General features: G+C 38.0%; 1 protein-coding gene across 21 annotated transcripts in view; it reads right to left on the bottom strand.

The window, feature by feature from the left end:
* akap13 (A-kinase anchoring protein 13) overlaps positions 1-22,309 on the bottom strand; it is a 149,017-nt gene that overhangs the window by 105,268 nt on the left and 21,440 nt on the right. For all 21 annotated transcript variants that reach the window (XM_079809941.1, XM_079809948.1, XM_079809949.1 and 18 more), the window contains exons 2-3: positions 13,015-13,058; positions 2,554-2,707 (exon numbers count right to left, since the gene is read on the bottom strand). In XM_079809941.1, the coding sequence (XP_079666067.1) occupies positions 2,554-2,707; positions 13,015-13,047 (187 nt within the window). In that variant the 5' untranslated portion in view covers positions 13,048-13,058. The remainder of the gene's footprint in view (positions 1-2,553; positions 2,708-13,014; positions 13,059-22,309) is intronic.

Here is a 22,309-nt window from a genome sequence, read left to right as displayed (position 1 = left end):
CTTCAGGTTATTAGTCTATTTCTAGTCGGAGGGACTGTCACTCATGTCAGAAAGTTAGTAACTTTAGTAAATTATGGATCCAGCGCTGACTGGAGACGCGAACCGTTTAGAACGATTCAGTCCGATTTGGTGAACTGATTCGGTTCACTAAAAAGAACCGGTTCAAAAGAAAGATCGTTCGCGAACCGGACATCACTAATGTACCAGAGACTGAGCTCAGCGATCGCTAACAAAGTTATTTATAGTAACTACTGAGTTATGAGAGCGCTGTCTGTCAGCGCGAGTTTATTGTGTTTGTATCTGAGAGTTCTGAATAAACACGAGTCCCAGTCACACCGAGTCCGTCTTCATCATTATTACCAACTTTGTAACACATGCAAAGTACCATTACAGCTGTCGAGATGAACGTGTTACGAGTAAGTGTTGATAATAGCATTATTTTTTAGATATGTTCCTATCATATGAAAAGCGTCAGTGACGCCCATTGAGTACACAGCACAAACAAAGACACAACAGCATTAATTGAATGTAATCCATTTTATTGTGGGAATAGCTGGCTAGCCTAGCCCGGATATGCTCACGCTTACCCCCCGTCTGCTTAATCTCGCGCCGCGTAAGGCGCCTCCACTGTGGGCCAGATGCAGTACTGGGGGTCGGGGATGTTGAAGGCAGTCCGGCCAGCCCGAGCTTCGGCGTGCGTGAGGTTTATCTCTAAAGAGATGTGAGTCTGCCGATGTTTAGAAGAAACTCATGACTGTATGCACATTTTAGAACAGATAGACGCGACGAGGACGTACAAAAACACTGACTCACAAGATAGAAAACACGAAAACACCGTTCTGTCGGGAGAGAGAGAAGCTGCAGAGTGTGCACGAATAATAAATAATTAGCTACACATAAGAAATCACTGATCACAGATCAGAAGGAACTAAAAAAAGACTTATGTTTTCATTTGTACATCCAAACACTGAGAAACTGCCAGCGTTCACTCGTTCACAAGCAATGAATGATCTCTCGAGCGTTTGCATGGGCGTGCCAGATTCTCTGGGCGGAGGAAAGGGAGGTAACCGTTCCTGCTTGGACGTCAAACCAGGAGACTTCAGGATTGGCTAGTCTGGCCTGTCATTTTCTCAAAGGCAGAGAAAGACAGCCAGAACTCGGGATTACACCGATCAACATTTCTATCCACTTGGGAACAATATTCAGGCTAGGGGAACTCATATTAATGTTGAAAAACCTCATAAAATGAAAATTTCATGCCATGGGACCTTTAACAAAAGAAAAATGTGGACATCGTCTTCCTTTAATAGCTGTGTTTGGGTCCATCAATTGTTCTCAGTGTGAAAAGATGGATCTCAAAATCATACAGTCACTGCTGGAAAACTGAAGTATTTTTGGGACCTGGAGGATTTTTCCTGAAGAACATTGGGAAGTTTAACTGCTCAGGACAAACAAGAGACTCAAGAACAACCATCACAAAACTAAAAAACAGCCGTGGATAATCCAGGTAAAGACACACAGTATTAAGAATGAATAGTTCCTACACTTTTAAACGGGGTCATTTTAATAAATTCTGCTGTTTTTTTGTCTTGTGGACCATATGTAAACATCTTTTATATAAAACATTTTACTTAATAAAAATGACATTAATTTTTTATGATCTCTCTTATTTTGTTAAAATTATTTTCACATTTTCTGCAAGGGGTTCACATAATTTTTCTTGCAACTGTATATACACATACACTATAAAGTAGGCGAAAAAACAGTATGTGAAAAGAGTAGTATGCCTGATTTATTCGGATAGTATTCATAAAACAGTAGGTAAAAAGTACCCAATGCGCAATCTGCGCATACAGTGGACACTTTACTATCCCATGAAGCAACTGGAGAGGATTTGGGAATGACAGTGAAGTGACAATGATGAACATGATGAATGAGGTTTGTTCAGATTACAATCATACTATACACATTTATCCTATATAGAATGTACATTTTAACTGCCGCAAAGTAATCATTTATTCAAAAGAAGTGCCTAATGTGACTTTTATGAGCGTATGTGATTTTGGAAATCTGAATTGACGTACTCAATCCATTCATTCCAGTTCTGTTAAGCAGGTCCCTCCTTCAAATGTGTTTATAGATCCTTTTTATATTTTCCCTCACCTCTTTCGACATATTCCTACATTAAGCAAGTATGTGTCAGCTCATTAATAGCTACTATTTGTATATATATACACACACACACACAGTACATGAATCTTCAGAAGCAGTACTGGGGTATTTGGATCAGCTCAAGCATGTGCTCATTGCAGGTTGCACTGTGGTAACTGGGACAATTTTGCGGGTGAATAATTGGGCAAGGCAGCAACGTGCCAAGCAATGCCTGGACCAGGTCCGGCATGACTGGAATGTAAATTAGTCGATCTCTGCAGGTAATGAGCGCCTGGTTCCAGGAAGAAGCTAACAATTATTTAGCATTGATAAAATATTGTATGTAGACACGGAGTGAACGTGGAATGTGTTGATGTGACTGTTGTTGTTGTGAACACTAACCTGGGCACACGGCTTGCAGCGTGACATGGCTGATTTTCGAAGTGCTGGAAACGTGCCTCTGGGTGGTGCCAGCGAATAGCAGGTAAAACTCTACATCCTCTTCTTCCTCGACACAGTCTTCCTCACAGAGCTGGACCGTCAACAGACACTCGCCCTGAATAAGAGATAGAAAACAATATTTAAATGAACTATTAGACTGAAAAACAATCCAATTGTTTCAAAGACAAAAGTGCATTTTAAATTACGCTGCTTAAGTGCGACAATCAAAGACTGAAATGTACGTTTTTCTCTAAAAGACTAAAAGCAGTGCAGAGTGTTTAATCGCCTGTGGGTGCAGAAAATTACACGACAAAGCATCAACGCCTATAAATCATCATTACAGGATCCTCAAACAACAGGGAGGCATCAACACCTGTCCATTAAGAGAGGCGCATTTCATTACAAAGTGAACGGGGACAGAGCGGCAGCCTACAGTATATACATATCAACAAATGCTGGGAAAAAAACAGTCATCAGCATTTCCCACCCTCATAATTATAGCTTTACTGTTAAAAGTTCAGCATGTGTGGGTGTGTGTAAGTTACCTTTTTTCTCTTTAGATATTTGAAATGTCACTTCTACAGTAAATGTAGGCCTATGGTATTGACAACCTTCAAGTTCTTTCAGAAGCTATATTTTCCTAGCTTAGATAATTGTTATCAAAACAAAACAAAAAAACCAAAGCCAAAAACAAAAAAAACACAACAAAACAAAACAAAAACAACACAAAACAAAAACAGAAAAACAAAACAAACAACAAGACAACACAAAAACGAACAAAAAAACACAAAAAATACCACAGAACACAACAAAAACACAAATCACCAAAACAACAACAACACAAAAACACCAACAAAAACCCCTAAAGCAAAACAAAACAAAAACACAAAAAAACAACACAAAACAAAAATAAGAGCACTTAAAATGTAGCTGTTTAATTTAATTTAGGCCAGCTTTTCTATGCATTTAAAAAAATAGTCAATTGTGGTGCACGGCCACAAAACAAAAGTACAAATAAAGAAACAAACAAAAGATGGGGGGTGGGGGTGGGGGGTTGGCCATGTTATCAAAACAAAACAAAAAGCAAGACAAAACAAAAGCCAAAAACAAAAACAAAAACAAAAACAAAAACAAAAACAAAACAAAAACAAAACAACAGAACAAAACAGACAAAAAAACAACACAACACAACAACAAAATAATTTTATAAAATAGTAAATTGTGGCGCACGGCCGCAAAACTAAAGTACAAATAAAGAAACAAATAAAAGAGGGGGGGGGGGGGGGGGGGGGGTTGAGACCAAAACAAAAATGTTAATTTGGGCTTGAACTCCAAGTCTAGATTTAGCTTTAATAGTAGTTCATAATACACCGTCACCTGACACTTGATATTTGCAACAAATTCCCAGGCATGACAGCAAGAAAGTCTACCCTCTGTCTTATATTTCTTCACATATTTCCCGATGCGTGTGAATAAGAATATTAGAGTGAGAGCGAAAAAAGTAGCTTCTATAAGATAAAAAATAAACAAGAGCGAGAGCGAGAGAGAGACAGTGGCTTGATGAGTTTCACAGGGCTGTCTTAGCAGAATGACTGTTTACATTATCCAAAACCAAAAGTAACAAGCTAGCATTCCCACACTGCATTTACCTACTGTAGCTACTATGCTAGGCCACAAAGTTTTGTCTGACACACAGACACAGGGCCTTCAGAGCGTGACGCAAGCAGCGGGACATCCTAGCGAGAGATGTTTTCATTGGCCAGGCTGCAAAAGCCACATGGTGCCCTTGCCAAATGCCAGTCAGCTGCTTTTTTTGGCTGACGATGATCACAGCCATGGAGTAAATCAGAGACGCGGCTGAATCCTCTTCGTGAGATTAACTCCTATGCATTCTGGGTCTGGAGAAGAGTCTGCAAAAATCACGGCTGATATTTCTATAGTTAAAAAGTACACCAAGAAATTTAGTTTTTTAAATAGTTTTATAATAACAACACTAAAAATATAAATAGTTTTGACGAACAATATAAAAAAAGCTGTAATTTAATAATCTATGGTTATTATTAATGATAATAAATATACATTGATTATATTAAAATGTAAATTGTATAAATCATTTAGATTTTTTTTTAAATAAACCCTAACCAAATTGAATTTGCGAATACTATTTTCATAGTACCTCAACGATATACATTGGCATATAAAGAATTGACAGGTGTTAGTGTTGATAAAAGTGAAAGTCAAAAACTATAACAATAATTCTACCCAGCAAAAATGGCCTGAGGCACCAAACTTGTGGTGGATTCTCATCTTGAAAGTAGCCTGCTCACTCTAAATCTGACTAACATGAACACACTAAACGTGTTAATACACAACTCATGTCCTATTCCCGATGCTAGAGAAGCAGTTGAAGATGTAAAGCAAGGCTAGACGTTAAGACCACAAATTACGTCAAGAATTCAATTCAATGCAACCAAACGTACATCCCTATTGGTTGAATTCCAGGGTGTGGGACGGGCTTTTTATGGCTAGGTCATATGACTCGCTTGCATGAGAAGCAGTTATGGTGACCCTTCGATCCGAGCGACATGTATAAGGTGTAGGAATCTGACCGCACTTTCTTTGTGACGCATACATGGGCTTCTAGAAATATGTTACTAATGGAAGCCATCTACATATTAGAAGCAAGAAACATTCTTTGGTTGTAAATATCTTTTATTTTTACAGCTAACATGGACAAGTCAGTCACGGGCCACTTTTAGACCACGGCGGCCCAATATGGATAGCAGGTGCTGGACCAGGAAAAGTGCCAAAGGCGAGAGCATAAACAAATGAAACAAAGACCACCCTGGTGACTGTGTCAACTGTGTCCATAAGACATGGAGATTCAGATTTGATGTCTTTGTGTGATCCTTTCTCTTTGTGTTTACTTGGTCGCTTAACAAGTAAACACAATTTTGGTTTTAAGGATTTATGGTTGTTTTTTTTAAATCCTTCGAATCATTAATGCAGCCCTGGAGATATTTTAAGACTGATGGTGTGTTAATCCTTGGTAGATTTTTCTAAGCAAAACATCTAAAATACCCAGAATCCAATTCATCTTCCTCAGAATCTGTTGGCTTAGCTGAATATCGGATCCATCTTTTCAGGAAGCATTTTTGGCACCTGAAGCGGGCCTATGGGGGTTCTCGAAGTACTTTTGATACTTCGGTTGTTCGTTGGTCTATTTCAGGATCTCGCAAGTCAATGTGCCAAAGGAGGAGTGCCTGGCCTTTTCGCCCTGTGTTTAAAACAACACTCGGTAAGCTGCCTCGTCTGAGAGAACAGTGGGAGTGAGAGACCACCGTGCATCTTTTAGCTACTTGCATTTAGCTCAAATTTAGCAGAACAAGTTTAGACCAAGACTTAGTGCAAAAGCAAACTTCAAAGTGCAGCTTACGTTTCATGACATGTCTTTGCTTCTTTGGAAACCCAAAACCGCCATTCCTCTGTTTATAATTAAGGAGAGCAAATTAGCCTGGGTCATGTGTTGAACAGAGGACGCTCCTTCACATCAGCTTCTACAACAACCATGAAAGTAGCGGTTCTCTACAACTCTTAACTTATAATCAAAAAGCTCTGACCTTCTTGTTGCTCTTCTTGTTGAAGGTGATGTTATCGAAAACTTAGAACGTTTCTAAAGAAAATTGCTATAAAATGAGGCTAGATTTGGTTTGTTTGGTAGCTGTCATGTAGCTAAAACTTAGAAAACTAACAATACAAATTATCTTGAAAATTAATTTAACTTCTGTTTGTTTTAATAGCTGTCATGTAGCTAAAAATGTACCAATAAAAATTATCTTGAAAATTAATCTAGCTTCTGTTTGTTTTAATAGCTGTTATGTAGCTAAAACTTAAACTTGTCAATAAAAATTAACGTGAAAATGAATCTAGCTTTTGTTTGTTTTTAAAGCTGTCATGTAGCTAAAATTTACCAATAAAAAATTATCTTGAAAATTAATCTAGTTTTTGTTTGTTTTTATAGCTGTCATGTAGCTAAAACTTAAACTTGTCAAAAAAAATTAACTTGAAAATGAATCTAGCTTCTGTTTGTTTTTATAGCTGTCATGAGCTAAAACTTAAACTTGTCAATAAAAATTTACTTGAAAATTAATCTAGCTTCTGTTTGTTTTTATAGCGGTCATGTAGCTAAAATTTACCAATAAAAAATTATCTTGAAAATTAATCTAGTTTTTGTTTGTTTTTATAGCTGTCATGTAGCTAAAACTTAAACTTGTCAATAAAAATTAACTTGAAAATTAATCTAGCTTCTGTTTGTTTTTATAGCTGTCATGAGCTAAAACTTAAACTTGTCAATAAAAATTTACTTGAAAATGAATCTAGCTTCTGTTTGTTTTTATAGCTGTCATGAGCTAAAATTTACCAATTAAAAAATTATTGAAAACAGACTTAGCTTTTGTTTGTTTTTATAGCCAAGTCATGAAGCTAAAACTTAAACTTGTCAACAAAAATAACCTTGAAAATTAATCTAGCTTTTGATTGTTTTTATAGCCGTCATGTAGCTAAAATTTACCAATTAAAAAATTATTGAAAACAGACTTAGCTTTTGTTTGTTTTTATAGCCAAGTCATGAAGCTAAAACTTAGAAACTTGCCCATAAAAATTTACTTGAAAATTAATCTAGCTTCTGTTTGTTTTTATAGCTGTCATGTAGTTAAAATTTACCAATTAAAAAATTATTGAAAACAAACTTAGCTAAGTCACGTAGCTAAAACTTAGAAACTTGCCAATAAAAATTAACTTGAAAATTAATCTAGCTTTTGTTTGTTTTTATAACCAAGATATGTAGCTAAAACGTAGAAACTGGACAACAAAAATTTTATTGAAAATGAATCTAGATTCTGTTTGATTTTATAAATGTTATGTAGCTAAAACAGATAAAAAGTGTCTTGAAAATAGCTGTTCGAAATTTGCCAATACAATTAACCTGAAAATTAATCTAGCGTTTGTTTGTTTTTATAGCCGTTATGTAGCTTAAACTTAGAAACGTACCAATAAAAATTCACTTGAAAACTTAATCTAGCTTTTGTTTGTTTTTGTAGCCAAGTCCTGTAGCTAAAACTTTACAGAAAGAAATTGCTTTGAGGCTAGCTAAGGAGTAGGGCTATAACCTTGCTAATAAGCACCGAAATAACAACAGTTGATGCTGTAATTAGAATTTCTAAAGTTCATGAGGGGTAATTCAAATGTGTAGAGTCTTGTTAGGAGTATGATACTCAATTTGCAAAGTAATTGATAAAACAGAATGTAATGTATATTTGAGTGGAATAAAAATGAGTGCAGAAAAGAATGAGGGGAAAAAGTGGCAAAATGGGGAGGCAGAGATTAAATGCCATTTCCCTTTCGAGGTCGGTCTCTCAACATTGCGTCAATTAGCTGGGTTGATTAGCTGACTCCCTTTCTCCGAAATGCTGAAGCCTGATTGAATCACGCTGTTGCACCTGCAATAGCCAATGGCGCTCAAGCACAGGAAGGCCAGGCCGCTATATAAGTCTGCGCTAAGCGCTATGGACTACTTTCACAACTACTTCCGCGTTCTACTTATTACATCTCGGGAGTTTCCGGTAACATCTTCCAGCGCACCTACATACATGAGAGTGCAGATTACTACGTTTTATGGTTGCCAATTGATTAAAACAATAAATCATGTTCTCTGTTATAACCTGAATTATATTATGAATCAGAAAAACGTTGTGACAATAAAATAAAAAAAACTTGCTGTGTAGGACTCGTTACTTGCCATTGGAAGCTCCTTGTACAGGGTTCTTGCAGGTTTCAGAAAGTCAAATTTAAGACCTTTTTAAGACATTTTAAGACCATAAAGATTGAAATTTAAGACCTATACGACGCATTACCAAAATTATTTAAATCAAAGAAATAATAAAAAAAGCAATAAAGCAATTACATTAGTAACCCTCCACAGCCAACAACGTGCCAAATGCCCAAAACCTTAGGCCCAAAATGAAAATAGGCTAAAACAAACTTGCCCTCAAATAGAATAGATTACAAAACAGCATATTAATAGCATAATAGAGATTGAACAGGGGATGCTCTAGGGAGAGAGGAGAAACTAGGGATGCACGATTTGGGGAAGATATCTAATTGCGATTATTCTGGTTAAAATGCGATTTTTATTTATTTTTTTTACAAATGAAAAGTGTATGCATATAACATTTTATATATTAATGTTTATATATTAACAAGACTAATAATAATGATTATATTCAATAAATACAAATATTTAACAAAATTAGAAATACTACTATTACAATAACATTTTAATTATTAAAAAATTAAAAATAGAGTATTTAAGAATAAATATAACAATATAATAATAATACTAATAAAATAACATTTATATTTTACAGAAAACTTATTTTACAAAAAAAACCTGCTGGGTTACCTGTTAATATGCAGACAGCCTATGACTTAAACCCATTAGAAAGGTCTAAAGATTTATTGTAAAAAATAAAATAAAAAAATAAAGTAATTCTGTGCTTTTTATCTGTGATATAAATTTCTTAAAGTCTATGTACTTAATATGAAATATGAGCCTCTTATGCATCCACTGTGGGGGAAAAACTGTACATTGGAGAAAAACATGGGTTGTCATATAAATTTATTTAGAGAGAAGTATTATTTTTCATATTTGTTACCCAAACTTTCATTCATACTGGAAGCCAGAGGGCGCCCTCGAGCAGAAACTCCACACTTGCCTCAGAGAAGTAATCCTTAGCCCTAATGTTAAGCTAGCGATGTAGGATAAACTGAAGATAGAAACGCTTTGACTGATGAAACGAAGACAATAAACACGACTGCATCAAGCTATGGTGTATTTGAGTTCTTCAAGCCTTCACTATTGTCATAATAATAAGGTATGCAGTGCTGATTGAGTGCAGACTTTATCACTGTATAGAATAATATACAACAATGCATGTCTGCCTCATTCTGTCCAGAAAAATACAACGTTATTAAATGTAGACGTATTTTGCGGGCAGGTAATTGCATTTATCACGGGATTTGTAGTTTTATCACCGAGTACGTGTACCAACACCCCCAGAAAGAACTACAACACACCGAACGAACGCTCTGAGGGCGGCGCAGCAAACACTCTAGAGCTCCGCTTTCGCCATTCGATACTTTTTTGCTACAGTGTAACGTTACTAACTTTCTGCAGCCAGCATTTCTGGAAATGAACGAGGATAACACTTTTTTTAAGACCAAACTAAATTAAATTTAAGACCTCGGGTGAAAATCTGGCCGTTTTTAAGACATTTTAAGGCCTTAAATTAAAAAAATTAAATTTTAGACATTTTAAGACTTTTTAAGACCCCGCGGGAACCCTGCTTGTAGCAGCCTACGTTCCTGCTGGATCCTGCAGCCTATCTGGCAACCTCGAGTCAGGGGGGATACACCGCTCTACAGTAATTTGAAAGTGATTGCAGTACCAGTTTTGGCCACAATCTTACATACATTTCCTTTAAATAAATTTGACTAATAAAAAGGATTGCTTGTGTGCGCTGGTGCTTTTATTCCAGTCTTTTAAAATAGTTGAATGCACGGTACGTGCTAGGGCTGCACGATCTGGGGAAAATATCTAATTGCGATTATTCTGGTTAAAATTGCGATTGCGATTTTTAAATGCGATTATTATTATTTATTTATTTGTACAAATGAAAAGTGTGTATATAATATTTTGTGTTTATATATTAATGTGACTTATGTGATTATAATTATTGCTAAATAAAAATAAGAAATATAACTATTAAAATAACATTCATATTTAAAAAATTAAAATAGAGCATTTAAGAATAAATATAACAGTATAATAATAATAATAATAATAATAATATTTATATTTTACAGAAAACTAAAAATTATGGGTTACCTGTTAGTATGCAGACAGCCTATGACTAAAAATCATTAGAAAGGTCTAAGGATTTATTGTAAAAAACAATTATTATTATTATTATACAAATCTGTGCTTATCTGTGATATCAATTTCTTAAAGTCTATGTATTTAATATGAAATATGAGCCTCTTATGCATCCACTGTGGGGATTAAAACTCCTGTACATTGAAGAAAAACATATGGATTGTCATATAAATTTATTTAGAGAGTTTTATTTTTCTTATTTTCTACCCAAAAGTTTCATTCATACTGGAGGCCAGAGGGCGCCCTCGAGCAGAAACTCCACATTTGCCCCAGAGAAGTAATCCTTTGTTTTCAGGAAATCCCTATGGGAAATCCCTAATGTGAAGCTGGCACTGTATGCTGAATAAAACGAAGATAGAAACGCTTTGACTGAAGATAATACTTCTGCGACAAGATATGGTGTATTTGAGTTCTTCAAGCCTTCTCGGGTATTTTCATAATAATAAAAGTATGCAGTGCTGATTGACATTCTGTGATAAGAAGCCACATCAGCTTGACTGACTATATGAAGTGAGTTAAAACATGTTTTTAAACGTTGTATTTGGTTGGACAACAGGTTTATGACCGCTTCGCATTACTAGTTTGTGAAGATGTTTGACACATGTTGCTCAAACTCGCAGTGCTTTCAGACGAAGCAGCGTTTACTGATCATAGAGCCGCTCTTCACTGACACGCTGGGCTTTTATTTATTTTCATAAAATTTTTTTTTAAAAATTCGCAGCCTTTGCACTTTCATAATCGTACATAAGCCAAATCGCGATTGCGGTTTGATTTAGATTAATCGTGCAGCCCTAGTACGTGCCTTAAATAAATACAACTATGTTAAATATTGAATTAATCTTAAACAGTAATGCACACAGTAGAGAAGTATGACAGTCACTTTGAATATTATTTAAGCATTTTGAGCATAAACACGTAAATTACATACAGTAAAATGATGGACAATGAAAAATGGCAGAACAGTGATTAAAATATTTAATATAAATAAAATAAAGGTTCATATTCATCAGGTCTCAACCACTTCACCATCGCGATCACTAGTTTAGACGAGCACTGACACCCTGTGGTGAAATAATGCTGTAAGTTTAGCCGCTGCTTTCTCAGATTGACACTCATTTTAGGTGGCATTTATTCAACTTGATGACTAGAGTACATTGAAAATATACATAACCGGAAATAAGTGAGATGAACTATTTCAAAACGGAAGTGCGTCATGAAGCTCAGTGCAAGTAGTCCACTGTCGTTGAATCTTTCTCCTTCACTCAAGCCTGTTATTTCACCGTGGATATTCGTACGGAGCGGACATCAGAGAAAAAAGTTATCCCCTCCTGCAATCTGGAAAAGACGGTGCTGTTAAGAGGGTGGCGCGTATGCGGCGGGCCCATTGAGCTGCCGGACTTGCACGATGAGTGCGTTCCATGCCTGGGCAATGCCGAGGCGGCGATATAGAGATCCAATTGCAGTTTCTGTGAAGATCTACAAGGCTTGCTGCAGTATTTGGAGGAAAGCCGTCTCCCTTTGATCTCATTTTCAAGCTTAAAATCTACATTAAAATAAGACACTGAGGACATCTGTGACTTCCATGAGTTGATCAAAACCTCCTGAGAAGAACCAGTACAATGCTTCATCAAGCCACCTGCAACTGCTAAACATGGAAAAACCACATGTGCAGCTTTAACCACACACACATACTAATACACACGAACACAGCAAATGCAAAAGCCACAGCTGTGTGCTTCAAATATAGCGATTCGTTGCAGCATCTGTGACGCGGTTTATAGTTCATGACAAAGGATGTAGAGTATCTGTACTGTTACATCTAAAATGACAAATATTACAATCTACAGTAAATATTGCAAAATAAACTTTCATGGCAATTAAGTAATAAATATTTATAGGGAACTCTCATTTGGCAGGTGTGCCCATTTTAGACCCTGTGTGTCTGTTTAGTTTTATCTCTGAATATCATCACCAAGTTACATCAATGGCAGGATGTTGTCATTACCAAGGATGCACTACAACCAGAGGAATCTACAAAGTCTCATTTGATCAAGTAGTGTGGTTTGTTGTGGTGAACTGATCCGGCCCTGATCATTGACCTGATAGTCTTGTGGTGTCTTCAGTCAGACATCCTGCTGACATGTGGGCTTCTTTAGGCCTTAAGCAAATCTAATTAAAAAAAGGTCAGCACTAAAACAAAATAAAAACATAATTACCCAGAACCCTGACCAAGACCAAAATAAGCTGATGCAGCCCAACAGGAAGAATTCTAGCAGGCCTTGGAGCAACAAGGTCTCATTAGAAGTTTCAACTAACTAGGGACTAGGTCAGGATGGCCTACTTGTCATTCAACAACCTCTCAAAGAGGGCTTTAGCATGCTAAGAAAAGTGCAATACTGAATGAAACAAACAAATATTGCAATACTTACATATAACGGGGCTTGCTGTGGATTCAGTTTCATGGCACTGGCCGCTGCAGAAAAGAAAAAGTGAGAGAGTTAGCAACAAGACATTTCTGCAAATGCAGGATGTTCAATTACCACCCACAATGATCTTTGTATTTCACTGATCATGTGCACGAACAAACTAGCCTCTGAGCATCAGGCTGCATGACGCAGATCACCCGGGGCTTTTAACAGATAAAACTGCGACCCTAATAACTATTAGGAGCACATTAGCTTGCCTACATTCATAATGGTCACCCCCTTCCGGGTCCTTCCATAAAAAAACCTTCAGTAAAAATTTAACTGCAGCTAATGAATAACAGGAAATCCATTATTTGCATCTGTTTTCAGACTCAACAATTGGAATAGCCTGAGGTGTGGCTATGTTCACGGATCACGTAGATGGGACTTTAATGCCCAGCGAACTAAAACGGTAACATTGTTGTGGAATTGTGAGGATTTAAATATGTCGCAAATGTTTCATTATCTTGGTGACTAACATAGAAGATTTATTGCAAATGCAAGAATGGCTAGTGATTAGAAGTATCAATAAGAATGGGTTGAAAAATGACCAATCAGAAATGTTTTGTACCACACAGGATCATTTTCTGTAAAGAAATTCAGAGAGAGGAACTTCTTACTCACTAGGGATATCACGGTGAGGAAATGTTCTCATCCGTAAATTTCCCACCCATTATTACCGATTACACCGGGTGGAAGAGAGGCTCTAACGGCAGCAAATATGCCACACGGTGAAATCTTGCGGCTGGCCGCGAAGCACATTGCCCATCTGCAAGCTGCAAGAGGGTGTTACGCTTCACCCAGGCATGAGAGGCAAAACCACAGCCCTTAACCCACAACACAACCCAACCACCATCACACAAAGCTTCAGACAACACCCAAATCTCAGCTGATTGAAAAAAAAAAAAAGTATAGCCTACACAATAAGACACAAATCATCATTTTAATGTGACGGCCAAAAGCAGCCCCTAAACAGAAGGCTGGGAAACAAATGACATTGGAGTGTTAACACCGCCCCCGCCTTCTGTTCACTAAGAATGATAAACCGCCCCCAGCTATTGTTCGGTTATCTGCCCCGGGTGAGGTATTACCCTTTTAGAAGTCCTTGTGGTTATCTGAGGCCCTACTCATAACCTGGACACACAGGAACATCGCACACCCATACACAGACATTTACAAGCACACACTAACCGCCATGCCTGTGACAAAAGTTCTGTTCCAAACCCCAGTGAACTGTCTTGCTGCAGACAAAGGTAGCTGGCTGTCTAATCCTCTAATTTTAAATTGATTTCAATGGAGTTTGACATTGGCTACTTTAGCAACATGCTATTCTCATCACACACACACACACACAAAGTAAAATAGTCCATTTTACACAACACTTAGTATTGAATATAAGTATATTTTTATCCACCATTTTGCTCATCGCAATGCATTCTGGGACTATGTTTTGATGTCTACAATTGAACTAAAATGAATGTTAGTTACCTACCTTGAGCGGCCTTCATGTCGAGAATATGGTTATGATGCATTAAAATGCTTTCTCTGTGCTCACTAGGGCTGGAACAGAGCAGAGAATTTCAGTTCTCCTTAAAAAGCAGAAACCTGACTCAAACCCACTAACAGAATAAAAGTATTGTTTTTTTTGAGGAAGCTTTAAAAGATTACAACATAACGGAGGCATCATCATGCAATTTTTATGGATAAAGCAATCTCAGAATGGATAATTTTGGCAAAAATTTAGGCTTTTTTACTTTAAATTAAATGAAAAAAGTTGAAACTTTGTTTCATATTAAAAGTAACCTGCTCTGTCCTGTCTGTCAGTGCGTTGTCTTTGCTCTGCGATGTGTTTTTCACTGCGTGAGAAAGCGACTTGTCGGACATAGCAACAGTAACTAAAGGGGGTGGGTCTTTGCGAACAGTCACTTGTTTCAGCTACGTAACAGTATGTTTTAAAATTTGAAAACTGCATACTTGATAAACCGGTATACCGGCCAGCACTAGCTTAGCAACATACTAGAATTGATTGAATGCCACCCAATATTTGTGTGTTCTGTGTGCTTGCAGCCATTAGCTTAGCAATATGATAACTCCTCTGACATCAACTGGGTATTAGTTATGCGTCTTCTGCTTTTTATGAGAAGAACACGTAAGTGCTACACACAAGGGAACGTTAACACGGTATGCAGTATGCAGCCAGTAGACAGTGAGGCAGCTTACTAGGGTTTGGAACAGAGCTTAGGTGTTATAAACTGGATAACTGTCTAATCTCTCCTATTCTGCTAATACGCTGACAGGCTTCTTTACTTGAACCCCTCTAACAGCTCCTGTGCAGGCGGAAATCCCAGAATACTTCTCCCCTCCCTAGTCTGCAGGAAGAGATCAGACATCCCACCTGCTGCTTTTTCCACTCATGCTGATTCACAGAGTACCCCAGCCCCAAATCCAACTCCAAACATTTAGCCAGTTGATCCACTTCCAAATCTCAACAAATCAGCTAGATCTGCGGTGGAGAAAGAGGGGTGACGGCTCATCCTAAGCCAGATGGGGGCCACTGTGGATGCTGAGAAACTGGCTAAGGGTCAAGCAGACACATCAGAGAACATGGCAGTCATGGAGGGGACATGCTGTTACAAAGATTTACGTGGTCGTGCATGCATAAAACCAGAACTTAGCTTTGATATGAGGCCTCCTGGATGGACCTACTGAGCCAGAACACTGCAGAGTCAGCAAGCCAGTGGTTACCCTCAACAGATTCATGTCTAGAGGCTAGAGAGAGGGCCGAAGTTTGTGTGTTTTGGCCTGCATTCTGGCACAGCTGAAATTTAAGCATCACATTTGGGCTTTTTGAGCACCCCCACAAAAAGCCCCACTATCCTACACATGTGAGACAGGCAGCAACAGACAGGAAGTGAGAATCTAAAACAAGGACAACATATTGACAGCAAGTCAGGGGTAGGCGGCAGGGTGGGGACAGGGCTGGACATTATGAGAGGGGTCACAGGCTCTTTCTTCAGGCAAGTTCCCTTGTTCTTTTAACTGAATAAAAGGGCTACTGTTGAAGCTCAACAGGACTGGGTACAGAGATAATCAGCTGGTTCTAATTATAACCACTGATTTCATCCTGTTGAGCTAAACCCACACACTACATCTAGCACAATAGACACACACAAGACTAAACGCTACACTTACAAAAGAAATAATATAAACAGGTCATCTCAAATGTTCACTTGCCTTACACTACAACTATCTTTCAACAAGATATACAAAGTACGGACAAATTAACAATTTGCCAACACCAACACCCACACCCACACCAACATAACATACGTTTATTTGGATCCACATTATTAAAACACAATTTTAGTCCAATCTGTTCTATGAGGAAAACTTGTACCTTAATCCAAGAGAAAATGCCATCTATTATTAAAACACCCTAGTAGATAGAAGACAGGAAACCATTGAGACAGAGGAAGACTGGGATCCAGCACGACACCAGCTCATTGCATCCAGAGCAGAGCTGAAGTCTTGATCTTGTGGTCCTGAGACTTCTTAAGACCACATAAACATGCCCTTGTTATGGGCTTGGTTCTTGGCACAGGGTCTCGATTGACTCAATCAATTGACTCTTAGCCATGCAAAGTTCCACAGTGTACCAAATAAATGCTGCAATAAATAAAGTTTCTTTCTCTATTGAAATTCATTAAAATGGCATTCTGGTTCTTGGACTTGCAGCTCCGGGTTTAGATCTTGAGGTTTAGACTGTGTCAAATTGCAATTAAAGACCAAGGAGAAACCTTGTAAGTTAAGATAACCCTAACAAATATTACTACGGGTCTTAACATAAAAGTCTTAAACGGGGTCTTTCGATGTCTAGCCTTAATCTTGTGGAGTCTGGTACTCATCTAGCTCTGGGTCTCTTTCGGAGTCTGGGAGGTTCTGGTCCAGAGCATGAGTCAACCATTAGACCAAACCAGAACCAGTGATCTTTAGGGGAAATTATGCTTGAGTTGTACATCTGAAGGAGGACCTTGCAGACCCAGTCTCTTAGACCCAAGACCTCACCTACACACAATGGCTCTTAAACATCTTTGTGGTACCAGCTCATATATCCCACAACGCAAAAAAACAAACATCTCTAGTTACGCCAGCTATATTTTTGTAAACATTATAATTACATCTTGTATTTTTGGATTAGAGTGCTCCCAAAGGAGAAGAAGAACTGCAATGTGACAGAGCACAGTAAAAGCCTGCTCAACTACAGTTGAGTAGAGAATGTTGGTACACAAATTATGTACATTTGAGTGAGAAGCACAAAGTTGATTAGCTTAAATATCGCAGTCGTTTTAGTCTGGAATCACGGTCGGCATTTGTTTTATGAGTAGTGGTAAAAATGTGGTTGCGTCGTTTAAGGACATGGAGGCAAAATCCCAAACAAAGGGTCATGGAGTTCAAACCAAGAAAGGGGTCAATGTTCTGAGTCACTGCTTTGACTGCAACCAAGCAGAGTCATGGAGGGGGATGAGAACAGGTCCATGTGATTATAAAAAAGCGCCTGATCAAACAAACTTAGGCCAACAATAACATGTTGAGTTTAAATAATGGCAGCACCATACGCATGAAGTCCGAAAATGCAACTAATGTAGAGCATATGAAAAAAATGGTGCCAAGACAACATGTCTCAGGCTTTTTAACAAATGCACCCTTGGCACACCAACAAGGCATTGAAAAATTGTACAACTAACACATTGCTACACTCTCTTACACTCAACAGGTCATAGCGACAAACAAAAACTTGCATATCAGCCCTTGTTCACCTCTGTTTTGTCCTTGTATGCTCTAAGGGGCATGAGAAACCAAATTTCCTCTGTCAAGCCCCAGCAAGAGCCAAGTTGGCCTCACCCGGCAGCCAGGACCAGACACCTGTTTGTTTAGTCTGAATCAACATTGCCTGGCCTCTCAGAATCCCATGTCCCCTTCACCTCCGAGCTATGGGCTTTCAAATGTCCAAATAAAACACCATATTCAGCAGCAGAATCCAATCAATATTATTGAAAATAACAGGTTTACACATTTGCTATGGAATGTCAAGCAGTGTTTTTCATCACTTTGCTATAATTCCTGAATTCTTAACTAAATATTATCAAGACTTGCAGAGGAAATCAATACTGTTTGAACACATTCACTTCCTGAAAGATTCAGTCAAACAAGACTACAAGGAAATTGCATACTGACAGATACAACAAAAGGTTCTTCCTGGTCTACCTGTGCTATGATTAGTGCAGACACTGTCTGGAAACAAGTGAGAGGTTTCAACAGGATTATGAGATAAGGCGATTTAGCCAACGTTTCATTTATCACGTCTGGTTCGCCTGAAGTGTTAAACGTAGGACAAATATTGGGTTATTTCTGTTTCCGTCAATGTTTTTCCATAGGAACTGCAAGAGCCTCTGCAGCTTAATGGCTATGTTCAGTACCATTTTTGCAGTACTATAGATCAGGGATGTCCAGTCCTGCTCCTGGAGGGCCACCTCCCTGTCTGGAAGTTTCTAGTAATCCTGAAGACCTTGATAAGCTGGTTCAGGTGTGTTTAATTAATGTTGGACCTAGACTTTGCGAGAAGGTGGTCCTTCAGGAGCAGGACCGGACACTCCTGCTATACGGCAAGTATACTGCATGTGCACAGTCCTGGTTTTGGCTAATTTTCCTGAATGAAAAACCAACATGGCCTATTACATTTTTTTCAAAATATGTAGCATATAAAAGTGCACACATAGAACAATACAGTATTACTCTCAATGCAATGCAGGCAACCTTTCATTTCTGGTGTGATATCATTTTTGATCTGATCTGCAAAAGTTATAAAAACTTAACGTAAAATAATTTTACTTGATAATGCATACAATTTCACATGCCATTTTTAAATAAACATGAGTGGCCTGCATTCAATATATAATAGTCGGCATGCAGTAAGCCAAGTGCTCCATTCCGAACATAGCCAAGGGTTTTCATTTGAATGGCTACAACAGGCACAGAGAAGCAGTTTAAATGTGCATGCCGGAGTCATGCCGGAGGAATGCATGAACAATCCGCACTACAGGCCCTTGCGTTAATTTGCGGGAGCCAGCCGAAATGGCAGGGATGTCAGTCTCAAGGCTGTGGTAGTTGCATGCGTGTTGAGGGGTTGAGAGGGCCCTCTTGCCCCTGTGACATGAACAGGATGTAGCATGTGTTGCTCTCCCTGTGGAACATCCCCTTGGGAAATTTGGATGGGCTTTGTAGTGCAAACAAGTCAAGCTTTTCTCCATTCAGAGAGAAAGATACAACCCACAGACTATGACAAAAAAAGAACATGACATAACCATCTGACTTATGCATTGAAAGACACACGGTTTATGTAACATTTAACCTTCACCTCTTCCAATAAGATCACTCCTGAAGCATCATGAAAAAGCACCATAATGTTTTATAATAAAGAGTCTCATGGCACTAATGCGTTGCCATAGTGAAGCCTTGAATCTACCATTACAAATACTTGTGGCGGTGAGGCTAAAGTAACTCTAACCCCTATTTAAGAGGATATTTAGTCTTTGCAAAGCACAAACCGCAACACAGAGCACAGATAGGTGGACATTGTGCCAAGAAAGCGACTGCTGCAGGGTTTGATGTTGCAGTTTCATGTGCTCATGGTGGTCAGTTTTATCAAACAAGCACAAAAATAAGGATTTAAAGGCACAGTGTGCAAGTTTTGCAGTTAGAGGTTGATTATTCAAAACAATAACAATGTAGCTTGATGACGCCATTAATGAGTATGGAATCATGGGAGTTGTCTTCTTCAATTTCACAGCCGATGGAAAGCAAACCGACAGAATTCGGACCGAAATCATGTTAATGGATGAGCTAATGTATTAAAGTTTTATTAACATTACTGTGGTATGAAGCATGGGAGGGCCAAGAGCCATGGTAGCGGAATGAGACACCAGTGCGACACACTGGTCTCAAATCCCACAGATAAGCTCCGGAGCTTTTATTATGCTTATAAACCCCAGCTCCTTTTTTGTTTTGTTTTTTATTATTATTTTACGATTAAGTTCCGTTTAACGTTTGCCGGTTCTAGTGTTGTCAAAAGTACAGACTTTGGTACTGAAATGTAAAAAATGTGATGATACCAGCATTCCCCCCAAGCATTTTAAACACTGTTGAGCGGATTCTTAAACACTCTGATTGGACATTGTGTTCATGCCCTAAACATATATAGCCGCGTTTCCACTGCGGGAACTTTCCCCAGGAACTAGGGACTTTGGGGTGGTACTCTGTGTGTTTCGACCGCAGGAACCGGGGTCTAAATAAAGTTCCGGGTAAAGATTTCCCCCTCAAAATGGCCCTGCTTGCGAGGTAGTACTTTTTCAAAGTTCAGGAACTTTTGGGGGTGGGACTTGGGCGCTGAACATACTGATTGGTTGAGTTCACGCAGCATTTTATTTCAACCTAAAAGTCGGTGCGTGCAGTAAGAGTTGTTTGCTATTCAAATCAACAATGGAGTTTAAAAAATACGACTGATAATCCAACGACGAGGTTCAGGCTTTATTAAGTGTATTTGCGGAGGACGAAATCCAGTGGGCTCAGGAAAGTCGCATGCAGTCGTCTGAAGCTTCGAAGCGTTATGAATCAGCGAGTCGAATCATGATTCGGATCGTGTGTCAAACCGCCAAACTGCTGATTCAAACCGCTGAATCGACTCACTGATTCATAACGCTTCGAAGCTTCATGATGCCTTGTTTTGAAATCGGTCATCACAATATAAGTCGTTATTTAGGGTTTTTTTGTGCACAAAAACTATTCTCGCCGATTCATAAAGTTATTGTAGAACCACTGTAGTGAGATGGACTTTATAAAGACGTCTTTAGTACCTTTTATGGGTCTTGAGAGTGTAAAGTGCATTGTGCCAATGGAGGCCTTTCTGAGCCCTCGGATTTCAACTAAAATATCTTCATTTGTGTTCCGAAGATGAACGGAGGTCTTACGGGTGTCGAACGACATGAGGGTAAGTAATTAATGACAGAATTTTCATTTTTGGGTGAACTAACCCTTTAACATTTCAGTATTGAATTGGTACCAAAGTCAGTACTTTTGACAACACTAGTCGGTTCCCGCCTCTTTCACTGAACTTGAACTTTGTTATAGTTACAATCACTTTAATTCAAATCATTTTATCATTTTCTAATGAAATTGCCACAATTGTTGAATTACTACTCATACAGGTCACTTTATCTGACATTTAAATTGTGGGGTAACGCAACGATGTTTGACAGTCAAAACGATTATACTAAAAATACTTTTGAGTGTGTTGAAAGTTATGTTATAACATTACTTGTTGCACACTGCAGTAAGCTAGATCTCAATTAGAATATCATGATAATAAAAGCTGGATGATTTATGTTCCTAAATTACATGCAATTAATTGTATTGTATTTGTAAACAAAAAATGTATTGTATGGTGGGAAAAACTGTATTACTGTTACTACAAATAAAGCTCTTTCTGATTATGCTATGTTAGCCACTTGACAAAATAGTGTTCCTCTGACATTTTATTTGCGGTAATGTCATTAACAGCAGACACAATGACACGGGCCATTACACTGGTTAAAATTGAGGATTTCTCTGAATTTAAACATCCTTGGAAACATTTGGGATAATGTAAGTACATAAGTCAACAAAATGTATCACATTGTTCTAGTGGTTTTAGAATCCAAAAATCTTACATATTGTTTCTTTAAATAGACAGATTTACAGTACTGGAAACTGGACAACACTGCCTTTTTAAGTTTTAGGATATTTATTGCTGATTGTTCTAGCAACAAATGAACAAATTCTATTATTATAGAGACACCATGTTCAGAGATCTACACTTACATTTTTGTGTTATAATTAATCAATTTTTTGTGTTATAATTAATATAATATTCAAGAGCAAAATCAAAAATTAAACTATATTATATTTAAATTAAATGGGGTGTCACAAGCACTAATGCAGTAAGCACTGATGATTTTTGTGGAGTTCTTAAAAAAAGTCCACTTTATGATTAAATCAACCTTTAGATGAACATTATGTAATATATTACATAAGAGTTTCAGTTTTATAATTCAAATGATAAAGTAGCACATCTTGGAATCACAGGAGACAGTTGTCATACAGCCGAAGTCTCCATGCCAACGAACAAACAAAACCAGCTCAGGCATATCAGTGAGAGTGAGACAGG

Source organism: Gobio gobio (assembly GCF_949357685.1).
Source record: "Gobio gobio genome assembly, chromosome: 25".
Taxonomy (NCBI): Eukaryota; Metazoa; Chordata; class Actinopteri; order Cypriniformes; family Gobionidae; genus Gobio; species Gobio gobio.
This window is presented reverse-complemented; position numbering and strand designations above follow the sequence as displayed.